This window comes from Camponotus floridanus, unplaced genomic scaffold (assembly GCF_003227725.1).
Source record: "Camponotus floridanus strain SB8 unplaced genomic scaffold, Cflo_v7.5 scaffold16, whole genome shotgun sequence".
Classification (NCBI taxonomy): Eukaryota; Metazoa; Arthropoda; class Insecta; order Hymenoptera; family Formicidae; genus Camponotus; species Camponotus floridanus.
Genome location: NW_020229281.1, coordinates 867,487 through 885,347, shown reverse-complemented (window position 1 = coordinate 885,347; position 17,861 = coordinate 867,487). Strand labels below are relative to the sequence as shown.

Below are 17,861 nucleotides of genomic sequence, written 5' to 3'. Positions count from 1 at the left end.
CCTCACCGCAGGAAGCCATTTCAACGAACACACTTTTAACAATCCATGTGATCGGAGCAATTAGCATTTCGGAGCATAAAAAACGACGTTCTCTTATTTCGAGTACAAAAATAAGATAGAATCTCTCCAAATATTGTGAAAGTTATCGTCAATCACTCGACACCGATAATACGCGCGGATATCAATTGCTGGAAATAAAATCAATATCGTTCATCTCTGCGTAGACTCTAGATTCTCGCGGCTGTCCGATGACTCACCCGGTAACCGCAACATTTTTCTCGGCGCGATAAAAATCGCACGTGACACGTATAGTATAGGATATAATAACGCATACGGGATAAGAATCTTCGCAAGTAAGCCCAACGTAAGTAAAGCTAATACCGAATCGCCAAATAAGGTCGAAGGGGAGAGATCCATTACCGATTCCATGGAAACGTCCGCATGACAAAAAAACAAAGGGAGCGATTGAAAAGAGGAAAGGAGAAGGAGAATGCAGTGAAAGAGCGTGTGAGAGAGAGAGAGAAAGAGAGAAAGACACCCACCACCCACACCCACCTCCCACTGCAGGCTGCGTAGGATCGGATACGATCGGACGTGCTCGTCCTTGCCGGGCGCGCCTGTCGAAACGAAACGCTGGCACGCACGAGCGGGCCAGTCTCGTGCGGTAATCATTAATTAATTAGAGGTATCTCGCCGTCTATGATGGCTCGCCGAGGTTGACAGTATTGGTGCGACGAGTATCAAAGCGGTGAAACGCACGGTCACGCGGCCAAATGGTCTCGTTATCTCGATCGTACGACAATCGCTCCTCCCGCTGCTGCTGCTAGTGGTGGCGCAATAATAGTAGCGGTAATAAATCCTAGTAGTTATATGATAGATTAATAATAATGAGACTTTGATCAGTGTCGATGAAGCTCGATTTCGATCGTAGATATCCATTCTTATCGCAATTCTTTTCTCTTCTGTTTTTCTCTCTCGTTACCTCGAAGCTTATCGAAGTGTCATTACGAGTTCCGATAGCAACGGAAACGTCATAGGCTACGAGCTCGCGCGCTCTCTCGTCGTGTATTCTTTTCGTCTAGTTCAGTGGCGCGTTTCAGATAGTCAAGATACATGTCAAGGTGGTCGCTTTGAGTGTGCTGCTTACTGCATTCGAAGAAAATTTCCGATTAATTTTCGCGGTGTATTTATTTACACGAGAATAATAAAATCCCGCGTCTCGATCGTATCCTTCCGGTAAATGCATAGCGACGAGAGACAACATAACTTTGACATTGATTAATCCTAATTTCCCCTCACTCGCTCTTTAAATTCTCCTGTAATTTTTTTTATATCTATAGCTATATGTACCTGGATATGAATCAAGTAATTTAGTGTAATTTAACATAGCATACACTCACAATTCTCTCAAATGTGAATAACTAAACAATGTTTCTCCTTTAGGCTATCAGTTAGGCTATTATAATCATTATATGCTAATACATTTGTGCATTACAGGCTATAGAGGAATGAATATCTTGAAAAATATTTCGGCGACCTTTTGGTCGCCGAACATCTGGTTGCCTCATAATATAACATGGGAGGATATCAGTCCGAATGCAGACAATAAGTATGCTAATTATCAGCATTTAATATTTCCTCTGCCCATGGCACTTGTTCTATTAGGGATAAGATATACTCTTGAAAGGTAAGGTTCCTTCTGATATATCTTCTGATTTTGTAGCCCTATTATACTTTATCTCATCTTACTTGTGAATAATGATTATGAATATATATGTATAATTTTCAAAATATATCATAAAGAAAATATTTAATGTGTATTATAAAATTTATGGAATTTTGGAAGAAGACTAGCCTATACAATTGTTTAGATTCATAATTCACTTTTCAGGTATTGGTTTGCTCCTTTTGGAAAGTCGCTTGGTATAAAAAATACTAGGAGCAAACGAGCAGTACCTAATGAAATATTAGAAAAAGCATATCTTAGTAAGAAAACCAATCATAAGCAGGTAAGTGACACTAATTTATCCCATGAAACAAAATTATATATGCAATTGCAACAAAAAATCAAATTTTCTTTCAATAGATTATAAAGCTTATAAAGTCATTTTTATAAATAACATTAAAATATTGTCTTATATGGTAGTAAAATATTATAATAGTATTAAAATACTATAATAATATTAAAATACAAATTGAAGCATCAATTATTAATATACTTGTATATTATCTGCATTTTATGTGTTAGCATCGTGTAACACACAACTATATTTTAAGATTTCGGGATTGGCTCATCAATTAGATTGGTCTGAAAGGCAAGTGGAAAGATGGCTACGATTACGTCGTTCTCAAGATAAGCCATCTACTCTTACAAAGTTCTGTGAAACCAGGTTAGTCATCCTAATTAATTATACTGTACATTTTGCAAAAATTGTACAACACTCAGAAAAATAATATATGTAATCTTTTCTTTTAGTTGGAGATGTTTCTATTATGTATATTCATTCCTTTATGGCCTTGTTGTCCTGTGGGACAAACCATGGCTTTGGGATATAAAATATTGTTATTATAATTATCCTTACCATCCTGTTACCAGTGATATATGGTGGTATTATATGATATCAATGTCATTTTATTGGGCATTAAGCTTCTCTCAATTCTTTGATGTGAAGAGAAAAGATTTCTGGCAGATGTTCATTCATCATATAGCGACAATTTCGCTCATGTGTTTCTCGTGGGTCGGAAACCTAACAAGGATTGGTTCTTTAGTCTTGCTATGTCACGATTGTGCGGATATATTGTTGGAGGTAACAATTAAAGGATTAAAATTGCTCACAACGGTATTTCGTATATTTTCAATTCATATAATTTTTTTCTCGATTCTTTCAGATGGCAAAAATGGCCAAGTATGCAAATTATCAAAAATTATGTGATTATATATTTGTCATATTTACAATTCTTTGGATTGTGACACGTATAGGTGTATATCCATTTTGGATAATATATAGGTATGTATCAATGTTATATCTTTGTTCAATTCAATTAAATATATGGATGCAGATTAATCCAAACTTATTACGTGTTACAGCACATCTATAGAAGCGCCTAAAATAGTGCCGATGTTCCCTGCATATTATATCTTTAATACTTTATTACTTTTATTACTGATACTCCATTTCATTTGGACTTATTTAATTCTTAAAATCGCATATAACTCGTTCAATGCTGGTCAGGTACGTGGTGTTGATTTATACAAATTGTCGCGTGCACGTTCGTTGAAATATTTTTTTAATATCAATGAATAAATATACTTTTATATGCTAATCTTCTCTTCTTTTTCTTTGAAAAAAATATTACAGATGGAAGGTGATATTCGCAGTAGTAGCAGTGATGAAATATCTGATACTCCAGTCAATAATATTCCCATAAACAACACAAATTATATTAACTAAACGAATTCAAGAGCAAAAACCCACTAACAAACAGCATGCTAGACGAGTCATTATTTTATGAACTATTTCCAAGGCAGAGAATTCATCCGGACATTTTAGCCAGGTGCTAATCTCTCTCTTACAAATATAATAAAATTCTTTGATACAATTTTAATCTCGTAATTCGCAAAATATTAATATTAACGTATCTAATCTCATCTAAAATTATATATAATTTTTTTCATTTTCTCTTTTGGTAGTATTTTTCTTAAAGCTTCAATGTTTCATTATAAATCTACCTATAATTTTCTCAATTGTCGTGCACTTGCATTAATGAAAATATATATACAGAACAACGAAAAAAGAAAAATAACAAAGAACACAATCCCCATTATTCGTATCATAAATATGTATACTTTATTTAAGAATTAATTAAGAGTGTATATTTATATATACACATTCTTTAAGCGAATTTTTAATACTTAGTTAAGATAAGAATGGACCAAAGTTGCAAGATATTCAATGTCTGAACTCCATCTATTATCTCCAAGTTAATATCGCATTACTATTTTGAAATATGTATTTATTTATTTTCATATACTTTGTGAGCATTAGTCAGAGTAATCAATAAGTGAGAATATATTACTCAATAATAAATTTCTACTAATTATATAATTACACACACACACACACACATACACACATCATATATCTTCACATATATTCATTAACATATACACACATGTGCTTTATCTTAAAAGGACCTCTCTTTCCCTCATTATATAAAGGTCAACCAAATACATTTGTATACTAGTGCATAATCTTCTCAAAAATACGATAATTTAAGTATATGTTAACTATGTATTTCGCGATGTTAATAGATCGCTTAGGCTGCTGCAACTTTTGCATTTATCAACGTATAAATATTACATAAATTGTACGTTGTACTTACAATGTGAGCCTTTATACAAGTCACTGGTATTATTAATTATTTTTATATAATACAGTTGCAATGTCATCCTCTTGTATCTAATAAAATTTCCTTGCCGATTCTTGAATGCTCCTATTTTACTTTATTGTGTTTCCCGTTACAATCTAAAAATAGCATTAAATATCCAAATTGTAAAATTACATTTATTTCAAATTTTCGCCATATTGGCAAGATTTCATCTATCAAGATCTTAATTATGTAATGAATTATAAAACTAGCATATAAATATATTACACTGCTATAATTACTCCGATATTTCGCTGGGATTATTTTCTTTTAATTCTTAAAAATCCGGAAATAATGTTTCCTTAAGCCAATGAAAAAATATATGCGAGCAATTATCTTGTAATATATTAATCACCTTTGAACTTCTGACGTTTAGTTCCTTTTGATAGAGAAAGAAAATTTCAGAAAATACAGATAAAATATTACGTAGTGATGTCATGCAATTGGCTATTGCTTGGAAAATGTTTAAAGTCCCGAAAATAATAGTCAATCATGATAAGGCATTGTGTTCATGTTTGTTTCTTGCTATTTGTAATACTCGTTCTTGCGTACCGAGCCTGAAAGCGCAGGAATAAACATACGGGGTGACATTAAATTTATTACACTTCTATGATACATGCATATTACATACACGTATGTACTACTTGTTGGATCTATTCCGTCTTTTCCTCTATCAAGATGCGAACGCGTCGCTCATCGCGTCATCCGCGACAGAGAGGGGATCGCAGGCCTGGAAGGGATCACCTTGATGTGTCATTTGAATTTTAGCCGGTTTCTGTTCAATTGCGTTGTCGATTCCATTAACCGGTGAACGTCGTCTGATAAAAATATGGGAGGAAAATGGTCCAGCATGGATCCTTCGCAAGTCGAGGTTCCAGAGATAAATGTTCTTCTGGAAAGAGATCCTTATTTAAGGATGTATGAAACTGATATTCGCCGAAGGTATTTATGTTTAAAGTAATTTATGTAAACATTTACGTAATTTTTATCCTTATTACTACGTAATAACTTGAGACCTCTCGTAGTTATTTTTAGTAATAATGTTTTATCTTTAGGTATGCCTTATTTAAGGATTATGTTGAAAAAATAGAGGCAGGAGACGGAGACTTGAAGCAATTTACAACTGCGTACAAAAACTTTGGTATTCATGTTCAAGATGACAATAGTGTCGTTGCAAAAGAATGGGCACCTGGTGCACAGGAAGTATTTCTGACTGGAGATTTCAGTAAGAGAAAGCTATATTTATGTATAATTTAACATCATAAAAATCTTGATTTGATTAATATGACTCTTTTCTATATAATTATAAAGATAATTGGAATAAAACTGCTACACCGTACAAAAAATTAGAATATGGAAAATGGGAGTTGAATTTACCTCCGAATGCAGATGGTAGTTGTCCTTTAAAGCATCTATCTGAAGTAAAACTTATCATAAAAAATCATAATAATGAATTGCTTGAAAGACTGAGCCCTTGGGCAAATTATGTAGTACAGCCACCGAAAACAGAAGGAACTACTTTTAAACAACGTATATGGCATCCAGAAAATGTATATAGATATAGTTAGCAATATAAATGTGTTGACATATGGAGAACATAACAAGAAAATTTGTATTTATATATATATTTTTTTTTTCAGGTATACAAGTTTAAGCATCCTAAACCAAAAAAACCAGAAAGTTTGAGAATTTATGAATGTCATGTTGGAATTGCTACTCAGGAAGGGCGGGTCGGCACATACTTGGAGTTTGCCAAAAATGTGATTCCACGGATTGAAAGGCAAAAATATAATGCAATACAACTAATGGCAATAATGGAGCATGCATATTATGCTAGTTTTGGATATCAGGTATATGTGTATAGAATAAATTTCCAAATTATATAAAAATCTGCAACTCTATAATGTGTCTTATTAAATTTATTTAGATAACTTCCTTTTATGCTGTTTCATCTCGTTATGGAACACCGGATGAATTGAAAGAATTGATAGATGTGGCACATCAACATGGTCTCTATGTTTTATTAGATGTGGTGCATTCGCATGCTTCCAAGAATACTTTAGATGGGCTAAACATGTTTGATGGTACAGATGCATGTTTCTTCCATTCTGGCTTTCGCGGCGAGCATTCTTTATGGGACAGTAGATTGTTCAACTATGGGGAATACGAAGTACTTCGATTTTTACTGTCCAATTTACGTTGGTTTATTGAGGAATATGCTTTTGATGGATTCAGGTATTTATTTTCTGTGAGAAGAGATCTTTATAGTTTGTAAAAAATTTGTGACATTTCTCCGTAATTTTTTATTAAAATGTTTGAATATTTGGTAGATTTGACGGCGTTACATCGATGTTGTATCATTCAAGAGGTTTAGGACAAGGTTTCAGTGGTCATTATGATGAATATTACAATTTGAATGTTGATGTGGAGGGTATAGTCTACTTAATGATCGCTAACCATATGTTGCACGATATATTTCCCGAGATTGTTACGATAGCCGAAGATGTTAGTGGAATGCCAGGCGTTTGCAGGTATAAAACATATATCAATTTATATAAGTTGAAGCAAATAAAAATTTAAATGTAATATATAATAATATAATAACTGATAAAATATTCAAGGCCAGTCGCCGAAGGTGGAATAGGATTCGATTATCGGTTAGCCATGGCTATTCCTGATAAGTGGATCAAACTATTAAAAGAAACCAAAGATGAAGATTGGAAGATGGGCGAAATTTGCTGGACATTGTCTAATCGAAGATGGATGGAGAAGGCGGTCGCTTATTCCGAGTCTCATGATCAGGCTCTCGTGGGTGATAAGACGATTGCATTTTGGCTCATGGATAAGGAGATGTACACGCACATGAGTACACTTAGTGATCACAGTGACATTATCTCTCGTGGCATTGCCCTCCATAATCTAATCACGCTGATAACGCATGGTTTGGGTGGCGAAGCTTATCTCAACTTTATAGGTAATCATTCAGTTAATTTTATGTGCACAATTATATTTTCAAAATATATTTAATTTATGTATCAAGAAAAACTATAACAGCATAAAGATATTCGACAAAAATGTGTCTAATAGGCAACGAATTTGGCCATCCCGAATGGCTGGATTTTCCAAGGATTGGAAATGCAGAAAGTTATCATTACGCTAGACGTCAGTGGAATTTAGCGGACGATCCTATACTCAAGTACAAATATATGAATAATTGGGATCGCGCGATCAATACGCTAGAAGAGAAATACGGATGGCTACATGCTCATCCTGTAAGCAGTTTTGTACATTACACTATCTTTTATTATTTGCGTAAACTCAGTGTTGAAGAATTGAGAGATATTTAAAGAATTAGAGTAACTTGTGAGAACAAAAAATATTAATTTTATAGGGCTATGTAAGCTGGAAACATGAAGATGACAAAGTAATCGTATTTGATCGAGCTGATTTAACATTTGTCTTCAATTTTCATCCATCCAAATCATTTGCTGATTATCCAATTGGTATGAAAAATCCAGGAACGTACAAGATTGTTTTATGTAGCGACGATGAACAATTTGGAGGACAACGTCGTGTAGATACAAATGTACAACATTTTACACAACCGGAACCGTTTTCTGCATATCAACACAAGATGATGGTTTACATTCCGTGCCGTACAGCTATCGTTTATGCACAAACTGGTAATGCATAAATATATTTTATGTTAATATCGTGTATAGTGAATAATATTAATAAACAATTTAATTTTGTAGATTCATAAGCCATTTTATAGAAAAATGGAGGGCTTGTCCAAAAATTATAGATAATATAATAGATTATACATAAATGAAAAGAGAAAGATCTTATATTTTTATAGAATACAAAATTATATGAAACTTATTTACACAATTAAATTGGAACTTGCATATAAAGATATGTTATAAACCCTGAAAAAATGCAAATCAATTTTTATTAGTTTTAATCAATTTATTAATTTTTATCAGTTTTTATTAATAAATATTGTATATATTTATATATATTATAATTGCTTAAAAAGGCTGAGATGTATTTAATTTATTCAAAAAAGTCAAAAGTTATCTTTACTTTTTATTATTCCACTTTTTCTAATTTTCAGAATATATTTCGAATAAGCTTTGTATGTCAAAATATATATCTTCTTACATTTTATAAAATGTACTTTTACAAAAGTTATTATTGAAGAGAGATTTATTCAATGTTAAAGAAATTAATTGCATTTAGGTATTTATAATATGAGAAAATAAGCCTGTTTTTTTTTCTTTTTTTCCCTTCAATTGAATCTTCAAATATAATGTTTCCACTTTGATCATTAATTTATATTATAAATATATTTATCTTGTCTGAAAACTGCACAATTCATATAATTTTTTATTTATGTACCTTATTTATTACGTTGCTGAAGTAGTATTTACATTATTTGTAATTTGTGTCACACTAAATTCAGCCTCATTTATATCATAATCTTTCATTTTTCTTTCTAATAACCACCATTTGTTTAGAAAGCCTATATCCACTACTCTTTCATGAAAGGTTACAAATCGTGGTTTTAGGTAAGGGCAGACAGCCTTGTACAATGAACAATCTTTATCATAATTATCTAACCAGATCAGAGACAAAATACCCAAGTTTAATGTCCTCACAAGTCCTTCATTGTAACATTGTTCCAACCATTGTATATGCTGTACAGAAACAGGATTGCGTATAGGTTCTCCCACTTGTATTAATTTTATACTACTTTGTATCAATTGCTCCCTAAACGTAGTTTCATCTGGATTGCATCGACTACTATAAAAACAGCCTCCTAAAACTATAATATATAATTATTTTCTATACAAGCAAATTATTTTTATTTATATATGTCTTAAAACCAATTATAATTCAAATCAATTATAATTTTGAGAAACATACAAAGAATGATACATACATGTAGTGTATATTGCAGCACGTACAGGACGTTTTTTGCAATCTATGACTGCGTCAATCGCAACACCTTTATAATCTTTATACAGAGTATGCCAATAATTTGCTATAAAAAAAAAATTTTTTGTTACATGAACATAATATGACATTTCATTCTTTCTATTCTTATTTACCCCAACGTTCGAGAAAAGTGCCTTTAATTTTTTCGGGCATTTCATAGTTATTGATTTTATTCCCAATTTCATTAAATCTCGACGTAAACAATTTAAAAACTGCTTTGAGTCGATAAGGAAGTTGAATTATTTGTTGAGAATTCATGTTAAATTTTTTTTCAAATACAATTGTATGAATTTAAATACTGTCACGATACCATTATTACATTTGGTTGTTTGAAATAATAGGTTATGTAAACCGCGTTCAATGTGAAGTAGCTATTCCTAGTTTTAAGGCGATATCGCATTAATCCGATAAAAGGATTGGCTATCTGTTAGGGAATTTTAATTTTGTTAAGTTATTCCTTAAATCGAGTTAGAATTGACCAATCGGGTGGCACCCGATTGACCACGTCGCCAATTGGCCAATTCAAAATAGGACTCTCTGATTGGTTAATCGTTGCTGGTTACCCTAGGCACAGGTCGATATAATTGGCTGTGGTCAATCGCAACGTGGTCAAACGGAACGCTCCCGACCAATCAGAGTAGCCGGCCGACGAATTGCTTTGTTCTGATTGGTCATTAAGGATTCCATGCGCGCGCATGCGCGGCTTTGCGCATGCGCGATTGCAAATTACATTTTAATCTCATGGTTGCGCATGCGCAGAGCCGCACATGCGCGCGCACGGAATTCTTAATCGGAACACTGCGGCCCGTAGTGTGATTACGACTTTGCGTGGCACATCTTGTACTTTTTATTATCCGCGGCCATACACAAACGTGTACAGCATCGATTAAAAGTTTTGAAAAGTTTTGTTCCGTGTCGAACGAGTGACCGAGAAGGCGGATCCGCGGATCTGCCGGTTCTCGATTTTGGGACGAGACAAAATTCGCCGTGCGAATATCTGTCGCAAAAAATTGTCCATCAACAGCACTGTCATCGTCAATTGTGCAATCGTCATCATGTTTATTCAGCTGCGATCCGTTCATCGCGCGCGATCGATTTCACGTGTCCTGTCAACCGAAAAGACGAGCTTGTGATAGCGGTGAAAAAAAGCAACGTCGAGATCCGTGTCTTTCAGCTGCACCTCGTTACACTTTTGGTACTTGGAATGAAACATCTGTTCGAAACGAGATAGATGTATGTATATATTCGTGCTTTGTGACGAGAAAAAGCGAACGAGAGTGCAGCTGATACGATCGAATCGGTAAAAATAAGTACGTAGGATTTGGCGGGAGAGAAAAGAGAAGAGAAGACAATTTACAAAGTGGAATGTAGAAGAGTGTAATTAGAATTAGGAGGAGCGAGTTCTCGGAGTACAGTCCGCTCCAGTTCGACATTGGTAGTATACCAGCAATAAGCAGCCCTTCGAGGTGCAGTAAAGTAGGAGCGCGCAAATGTCAGATGGCTTATGACGGCTACGAAGCGAGAGTAGGAATGTGACGGGTGCAATTTGGCGGCTTTTGAATTTTCTCAGCAGAAGGACTCAAGTCCGCGCGACTCGCTGAGAATCGTCAATCGTGCACGATGGAGGGCCACCAGGTACGTAAATCCGCGTCCGATGTATGAGAGACACATTGTTTCGAGTTCGATCAACTCGATCGTTATGACTCATTCTGTTAACAAATGGAATTATTCCAGAGCAATTCTTCTTTTCCCATTGTATTCTCAGCGAAAATTTGATTTTATATTCGATTTTATGTGCTGTTTCTTTGTTTTTTTTTTTTTCCTCCAGGTAAGAGCGCTCTATGACTTCGCGGGTGAGTCAGGAACGGCGGAATTGTCTATCACTGCTGGGGAGCTTTTGACTGTTATACGAGACAATGTAGGAGATGGCTGGTGCGAGGGATTTAATCAGAGTGGACAATCAGGCTTGTTTCCAGCGGCGTACGTTCAAGTGGTCGAACAAGCTGCAATCTCTTCCAGTACATATTTTTATTTATGAAAATTAAATATATTTCTTATATTATTCTATTTTTGTTAAAAAAATATTAATTATGATTCAACTTTGTATTTCTGATGAAAAAAGAAAGGGATAGATAAGTCATTTACTTTTGGAAAATTATATAATGTAGCTGATATTGATTTAAATATGGATTATATATACAGATACTGTGGCATTATCCCAGCAAAGCTCTGGGGATTATTGGGACGATGACTGGGATGACGATTCTGAAGTTGGACAAACACAGGCTTATGTTCCACCTACGCAACAACAGCAGTCACAAATTATACTGCCACAGCAGAATAGTGCTAGCGAATATGGCGATCAAGTATCAATGCATACTATACATTCTGTGATACCAGACAGGCCTATACCCAATGTACCAAAGAAAAATAACAAGTTTTCTACATTGATCAAATCAGGAGAAGATAGTTTCCTAATGGGCACTAGAATAGTGACTGTGCCTGAGAGCGAAAAAATTTTTATAGAAGAGGACGAAGTTGGCCGATGCAAGTGGATGCCGACCGGAGAATCTTATAGTTGCGTCGTCACATCGCCTAAGAAGGAATCCAAACTGAAGGGTCTCAAAAGTTTCATCGTCTATCAGCTAACTCCCACAGTAAGAAAAATTGTTGCACCTTCTTTCTTGCATTCAATTAGAATTGTAAAACTTTTTTTCTAATATTAACATTTATTTAAATTATAGTTCAACAACATACAAGTCTCGAGAAGATACAAGCACTTTGATTGGCTACACGAGCGTTTAGAGGAAAAATATTGCTTCATTCCTATCCCACCTCTTCCCGACAAGCAAATATCCGGACGCTACGAAAATGCGTTTATCGAGCATCGACGTACGCAGCTGCAAGAGTTTGTTGATTACGTATGTCGACATCCCGTGCTGTCGCGTAGTCGTGTTTGGGAGCACTTTATCACGTGTACGGATGAAAAGCGATGGAAGGCGGGAAAACGACAGGCAGAAAAGGACGAACTGTTAGGCGTAAATTACTTTAACGCCATTCAGTGTCCGGACACGTCTCTGGATATCATAAAGATGGAGATTCAAACGGACGCCTTCGGTAAATTTATCAGCGGATTAGATCCGATAGTGAAGAACTTTATGGCCGTGGCGGCCGACCAAGCGAGGAAGCATCAAGTGCTCTACAAAAGAGAATTCCAAAAGATTGGCCAATCATTTACGTCACTCGGCCACGCTCTGGAGGCGGATGATAACGGTCGTGGAAAGCTGACGCGCGCGTTGAAAGCTACCGGCGACGCTTACAACGATATTGGCAAGCTGTACGAAGATCAGCCCAAATTCGATTGGGAGCCATTGGCTGATAAATTTCATATTTATCGCGGTATTATTAGCAATTTTCCGGACGTTATCAGCATTCATAAGGTATTTTACGATGTCACAGTCCAATTAATTGAAGTATAATTTGAACAGCTTAATTATCAATGGTCCATTTTTTTATAGAGCGCTGTGCAAAAACGAAAGGATTGCGATCGATTGGTCAGCGAACACAAGATGGAACCGCAGCAATTACGCGAGCTTTCACATCGAACTGACGTAATAGCCCGCGCGCTAATCGCCGAGGAAACACATTTTCAAACGGAACGCGAAGTACATATAAATAAAGCTGTAAAGACACATCTCAGGGAACAAATCACCTTCTATCAAAAAATAGTCGATAAACTACAGGAGGCGTTAAATGCGTTTGATGAATAATACTCGAACAATTGTCATAATCTGCCTAAGTAATATAAAATCTGATCGCTCTAAAGCCGGTTAAAATCATTGCTCACAGACAGGTACTCCGAGTACGATCATGATGAATATGCCAAATGCACATAATTTCACAGTGAGATATGTACATACATTAAATATGTATTAATTACACCACAGCAGTCGAATAGTTAAACTAGATAATATGAATAATTGCAAAATTGCTATACATAATTGTCAGTATAGTCAAGTGATCATCTCAAGATTGATAAATAATTGGAATTGATATACAGTTATGCAATAATCATTGATATATTATGACAAATTATAATAATATATTTTGCCTTGATATTAATTTCAATGTTTATTATGTCTCGACATGTAATTCTGAAATTTTCATAAAATGTTTTCTTTATGAATTTTTTTAAATAGAGAATTATATTGCCAATATTATTATGTATATATAAATTTAAATTTTGTAATCTATATCCGATTTTATTATAAATGTTGATTGCAAAGCATTGTATATTGCAATGTGAATTGTTATAAGTGTAATAATATTTTGTAACCAAAAACATTCATATTTGTGTGTGTTCTATATCATTAAAAATTGATAATCGTGTCTATTGATCTTGCTTGGAACGTACAATAAATTATATATCGAAATTTCCATATTCTATATTAGCACAAAAATGTTATTACTTTTAAACAAAATAATCAAAATCGAAAATGTACATATAACTTACACTAAATAATTACGCTTAATTAATAATATGACAAGATCAGATTTGTTTAACAAGCAGCTAAATATAGAATACATTCTAAACTTTGCTTTGTAAGATTGATAAGTATTTGCCAAACTTGATATGGATTATATTTTCTTCTGCAGAATATGAAAATTATTTATTCTATCGCAGTGAGAATTTTATATATCGTTTGGCGCACGTCATAAAGGAAAAAAAGATAAATTGTTTACGCATAATGTTTATGGAATGTTCAAGGGGCAGTCATTGTACACATAGATCTAATAAAACGCATTATTATTTATATAATTATGACACATGAATCTATACATTTTTAGTATAAGAAGCATGCGTAATGCGTTAGTGAAAAATAACAAAGTGCAAGACACGCTACATTCTTGTTATCGCATTTAAATAAGTGTACAAAGAGCTTATGTATATATACATATACATATTAACATATAGGCACATATATGTATATAAATCGACATACCTATGGCTAAATTTGTATACAAAAAATATTATTAATTAACATGAATTGATAAACACAGGACAAGTGCATTCAATAATAATGGAATATTACTGCAATCCTTTGTTGAATCGGTCCGTTTTATTCGTTTACTGTTTTGAATTTACAATCGCAGCATTAATATCCACATGATATTCGATGAAAGAATTTCCCATTAATTCACTGACAAATATTGCTAGCAACGCAGTTTACATGTAATATATATTTCGAAAAATCAAAATTATTAGAATATCTCGACAAGAGATAAATTAAAGCGAAGAATAAAATGAAATATGTCGAATAAATCGAATAAATAATTGTTTTTTCTTTTTGGAAAGGATTTTAATAAACGGCTATTAAGTCAAGAATTTTAAATATCATTTATTAGTTGTATCACATTCTCAATCAACTACCATATAAACAGTTCATACCGTTTCCTATCATTGCCACGCCTTCTCTTCAATTCAATTCAATTTTATTAACAAAATATCTCTTGGTGTATCATGAACTTATTACGCTTCTACTATGTGATCTTTTTTTTAACCACGGTGTATATTATTTGTATATACAAATATATAGATCAAAAGAAATTCACAAAGATTTCGATCGTCATGGGAGAAGAATCATTGTGCTTGATGACCCGAGCGATAAGATGCGTGAAAGATTAAAATTGTACAAAAACAACAGAAATAACAAACGAACTATTGTCCCAAGTTCATTCGGAGCGCGCGCGAAGACAGTCTTTCTAAAGTACTTCACGTGTATATTGTATATATGCGACACTTTTTTTTTCTTCTAATTATAACTCGCGTACAAAAAATAGCGCCCATCCTTGTGCAATCACATGATCACGCATAATCGACAACAACTAAATAAGTCATGCAAATATAGGATAAATCGTATGTTTAATGCGCCGCGTTCGCTGTAATACTCTCTTATATCTATCTCAAAATATGCATACATCGATCTTTCCTAAGGCCAATCATTCTTAAAAAAAAAAAAATCAGTAATGAAGAATAAAATATTTTTAAGTAAGACACTTTGAATAATATTCATCAAAATAGGATTTTTCTTCTCTCTCTCTCTCTCTCATCCTATTTTACATGCTTTCTTTCAGACATAGGCCGCAATATATGTATATAAAGAATGTATGCTATGTTACATAGTTAAGCTTTCAGAGCCTGATAGGACAGTATTGATATGCCGTTAACATCGCCAAATCGAGCGTAATAACAAAGAGGTAATAAGCTCTGCGTGATCCAACGTCACCGGAAGGACATTGCAAACACATTGGCACATTTTAAAATCTATTTTATCTTTATTCCGATTATATTCTTCAACGTGCGACATCGATTCGCGAAAGCAAATCGGCGCGCGAATTATCTCGATTATTATATTCATTATAGTATAGAGAGCTTTTCTTTGTTTTCTTCTATACTCTGTTTATAACTTTTGTGTTTTACGATAATATAAGACGGGGGGAGCGGGGCAAAATTGTCTCGACGAGAGACAATTATTCATAAACTCGGTACATTTGCATTTTCTAGCATAACGATCGCAAAAAGCCTTATACAATGAGAAAAATACAGGATAGGAAGATATTAGTACTCGATGTATGCAATCGCGTTAACGTTAGACAAGAACGTTCGCTTCCTAGTTAAAGTTCGAAAATTGTTTCGGTAATATAACACGAATGGCATACGCACAGATCATGTCAAGAATCTTTGCCGCGAGTGAAGAAAAGATTTTTGACATTGCGCATGATACATCATGCTACTTCTATCATTTCCTTTCTCGTTCTCGCTCTATGCACACAGCAGTCAGATTGGCCTTTACAATTTTTTTTTTCTTTAGCTAAGACTGCATTAACAATTTATTCTCGTCGCTATTTAGGATCAGCTTATCTTTACATCACATTTACAGTATTCCTGCCGATATGTTTGTTCATATGTGTGTGGCACGGTATTCTGAATATACAAGCTAAAGCTCTGTTTTAAAGATCTCTCTTTTTTTAGAATTTTTATCGCAGAGCCGTCACAACGTGCGTGTCTATTAGCGTAAAACGAATTCTAGCGAATCTCTCTTATTAGATGACATGATGTTGATTACACGCGGAGCACTTTAGCATCGGGATCGAAAGAATACAGATATACGTTCGAAAGGGACTATTACTGCAATAATAATTACACTCATTAATATAGAATTCTAATTCTCTACCAATCTATTGTGTATTAATGAGAAAGACACGTACAGCGTGCGTGTCCACGACAATCTTCGATCCTTCGCATATCCAATTCGTACAAGAAATTGTGGAGCACTGTACGTACATTTCTTACGCATTGATACATTTGAGCGCTTTAAATATAATCTACAAGCTTCGATAAAAAGAAAACATTATCTCGCAACACAGATATTCGAACACGTTCTGTGATATAAGCACCTATTAAAGTCTCTACTAATGGCACGTATGGTAATGTACCATCATCATGTCATCCAAGGCACTTCAGAAGTCAATTTACACAATGAAAGACACCAATAATAGTTTAGTTGGATTAGTATATAAGATTATTTTGACAAGCGCAGAATTAACAATAATTTTATATACTGTTGTATCGCTTGTTCATTGCACCGTCAGATAAATAGTATTATTCTACGGCCGTAAAGTAGAAAGTGTCCGTTGTTATTAGGTTTAAGACTGTCGAGAATATGAAACTCGAGATGCGAGGTAAAGATATTTAAATTAATGGGAGTGTTTTAATTGTGTTTCTTCGGAAAAGCAAACAAAAATAAATTACATTTGCAATACTAAGATGTTTCAAATGGCTAATTGGACGAAATTCACTGCTAGAGAGCGATGTTTTCCAACGCATCTTCAAAGATAAGATCATCATCGAGATTCAGTACGCTTTCTTTTTTCTATAATTTTCTACGATATTCCTTTACATCGAGAAGTGCCCGCTGTACGGACGGATGCCTAATATGATAATGCCAAGAGATTATATTATATTATAGTTTAATTCTGCGAGAGAAAAAGTGAGTACACACTATAAACAGGGAGTCTGTTCGAAAGCGCAATTAGCATATTTTTCTTTTTCACATTGTTTGCTCGGATCTTTTTTTTTTTAACAAGAGCCATATGTGTGTGTTTCGAATGTTCTACTTTCATAACTAATAACTGTGTAACACGGGAATCGCTAGTCGGTCTCTTTTTATTCATAGATATGTCTTGTAAAGAATATTTTAGCTTTGCAATTGAACAGCGGTTTACATTATATGATATTTATCCCAATTTATCAAACTTGCCTATAATATTCATTCAAGCAACAATTTTGGTAAATTTGAGGCATTCAAAATATGTATTTTGATTAAAATGTGATTTATATGGTATAAGCTTCATGCTCAGTTCACTTTTTA

At 34.0% G+C, this 17,861-nt stretch overlaps 4 protein-coding genes and 1 long non-coding RNA gene across 8 annotated transcripts; 3 read left to right on the top strand and 2 right to left on the bottom strand.

Annotated features, from left to right (window-relative positions):
- The first annotated feature begins 41 nt into the window (after positions 1-41).
- Positions 42-3,639, top strand: LOC105251260 (ceramide synthase 6). Of its 3 annotated transcripts, none has more exons than XM_011257909.3 (8): positions 42-364; positions 1,498-1,687; positions 1,892-2,009; positions 2,278-2,390; positions 2,477-2,807; positions 2,890-3,008; positions 3,089-3,233; positions 3,360-3,639. In XM_011257909.3, exons 2-8 carry the CDS (start codon positions 1,509-1,511, stop codon positions 3,450-3,452), a joined length of 1,098 nt encoding a protein of 365 aa, XP_011256211.1. In that variant the 5' UTR covers positions 42-364; positions 1,498-1,508; the 3' UTR covers positions 3,453-3,639. The 3 variants fall into 3 exon arrangements, with proteins under 3 accessions (XP_011256211.1, XP_011256210.1, XP_011256212.1); XM_011257908.3 differs by lacking the exon at positions 42-364 and adding an exon at positions 393-849; XM_011257910.3 differs by lacking the exon at positions 42-364 and adding an exon at positions 897-1,236.
- Positions 3,640-3,939: 300 nt separating this feature from the next.
- On the bottom strand, positions 3,940-5,202 carry LOC105251258. Its single transcript, XR_889197.3, has 3 exons — positions 5,060-5,202; positions 4,784-4,985; positions 3,940-4,526 (listed from the first exon to the last, which is right to left on the bottom strand). It is a non-coding gene; the product is annotated as an uncharacterized LOC105251258 (long non-coding RNA).
- Positions 5,187-8,371, top strand: LOC105251259 (1,4-alpha-glucan-branching enzyme). Its single transcript, XM_011257907.2, has 10 exons — positions 5,187-5,370; positions 5,484-5,653; positions 5,740-5,978; positions 6,069-6,278; positions 6,356-6,663; positions 6,759-6,959; positions 7,050-7,402; positions 7,516-7,700; positions 7,820-8,111; positions 8,184-8,371. The coding sequence occupies exons 1-10, from the start codon at positions 5,258-5,260 to the stop codon at positions 8,189-8,191; spliced, it is 2,079 nt and encodes a 692-aa protein (XP_011256209.1). The 5' UTR covers positions 5,187-5,257; the 3' UTR covers positions 8,192-8,371.
- LOC105251257 (mitochondrial import inner membrane translocase subunit Tim29) lies at positions 8,293-9,771 on the bottom strand. Of its 2 annotated transcripts, XM_011257906.3 has the most exons (4): positions 9,543-9,771; positions 9,374-9,475; positions 8,830-9,256; positions 8,293-8,357 (listed from the first exon to the last, which is right to left on the bottom strand). In XM_011257906.3, the coding sequence occupies exons 1-3, from the start codon at positions 9,685-9,687 to the stop codon at positions 8,838-8,840; spliced, it is 666 nt and encodes a 221-aa protein (XP_011256208.2). In that variant the 5' UTR covers positions 9,688-9,771; the 3' UTR covers positions 8,293-8,357; positions 8,830-8,837. The 2 variants fall into 2 exon arrangements, with proteins under 2 accessions (XP_011256208.2, XP_019883052.2); XM_020027493.2 differs by lacking the exon at positions 8,293-8,357 and having other exon boundaries at positions 8,794-9,256.
- A 541-nt stretch (positions 9,772-10,312) lies between these two features.
- LOC105251256 (sorting nexin lst-4) lies at positions 10,313-13,520 on the top strand. The gene is made up of 5 exons (XM_011257905.3): positions 10,313-11,064; positions 11,258-11,447; positions 11,632-12,086; positions 12,174-12,869; positions 12,948-13,520. Exons 1-5 carry the CDS (start codon positions 11,050-11,052, stop codon positions 13,197-13,199), a joined length of 1,608 nt encoding a protein of 535 aa, XP_011256207.2. The 5' UTR covers positions 10,313-11,049; the 3' UTR covers positions 13,200-13,520.
- Positions 13,521-17,861: the final 4,341 nt, after the last annotated feature.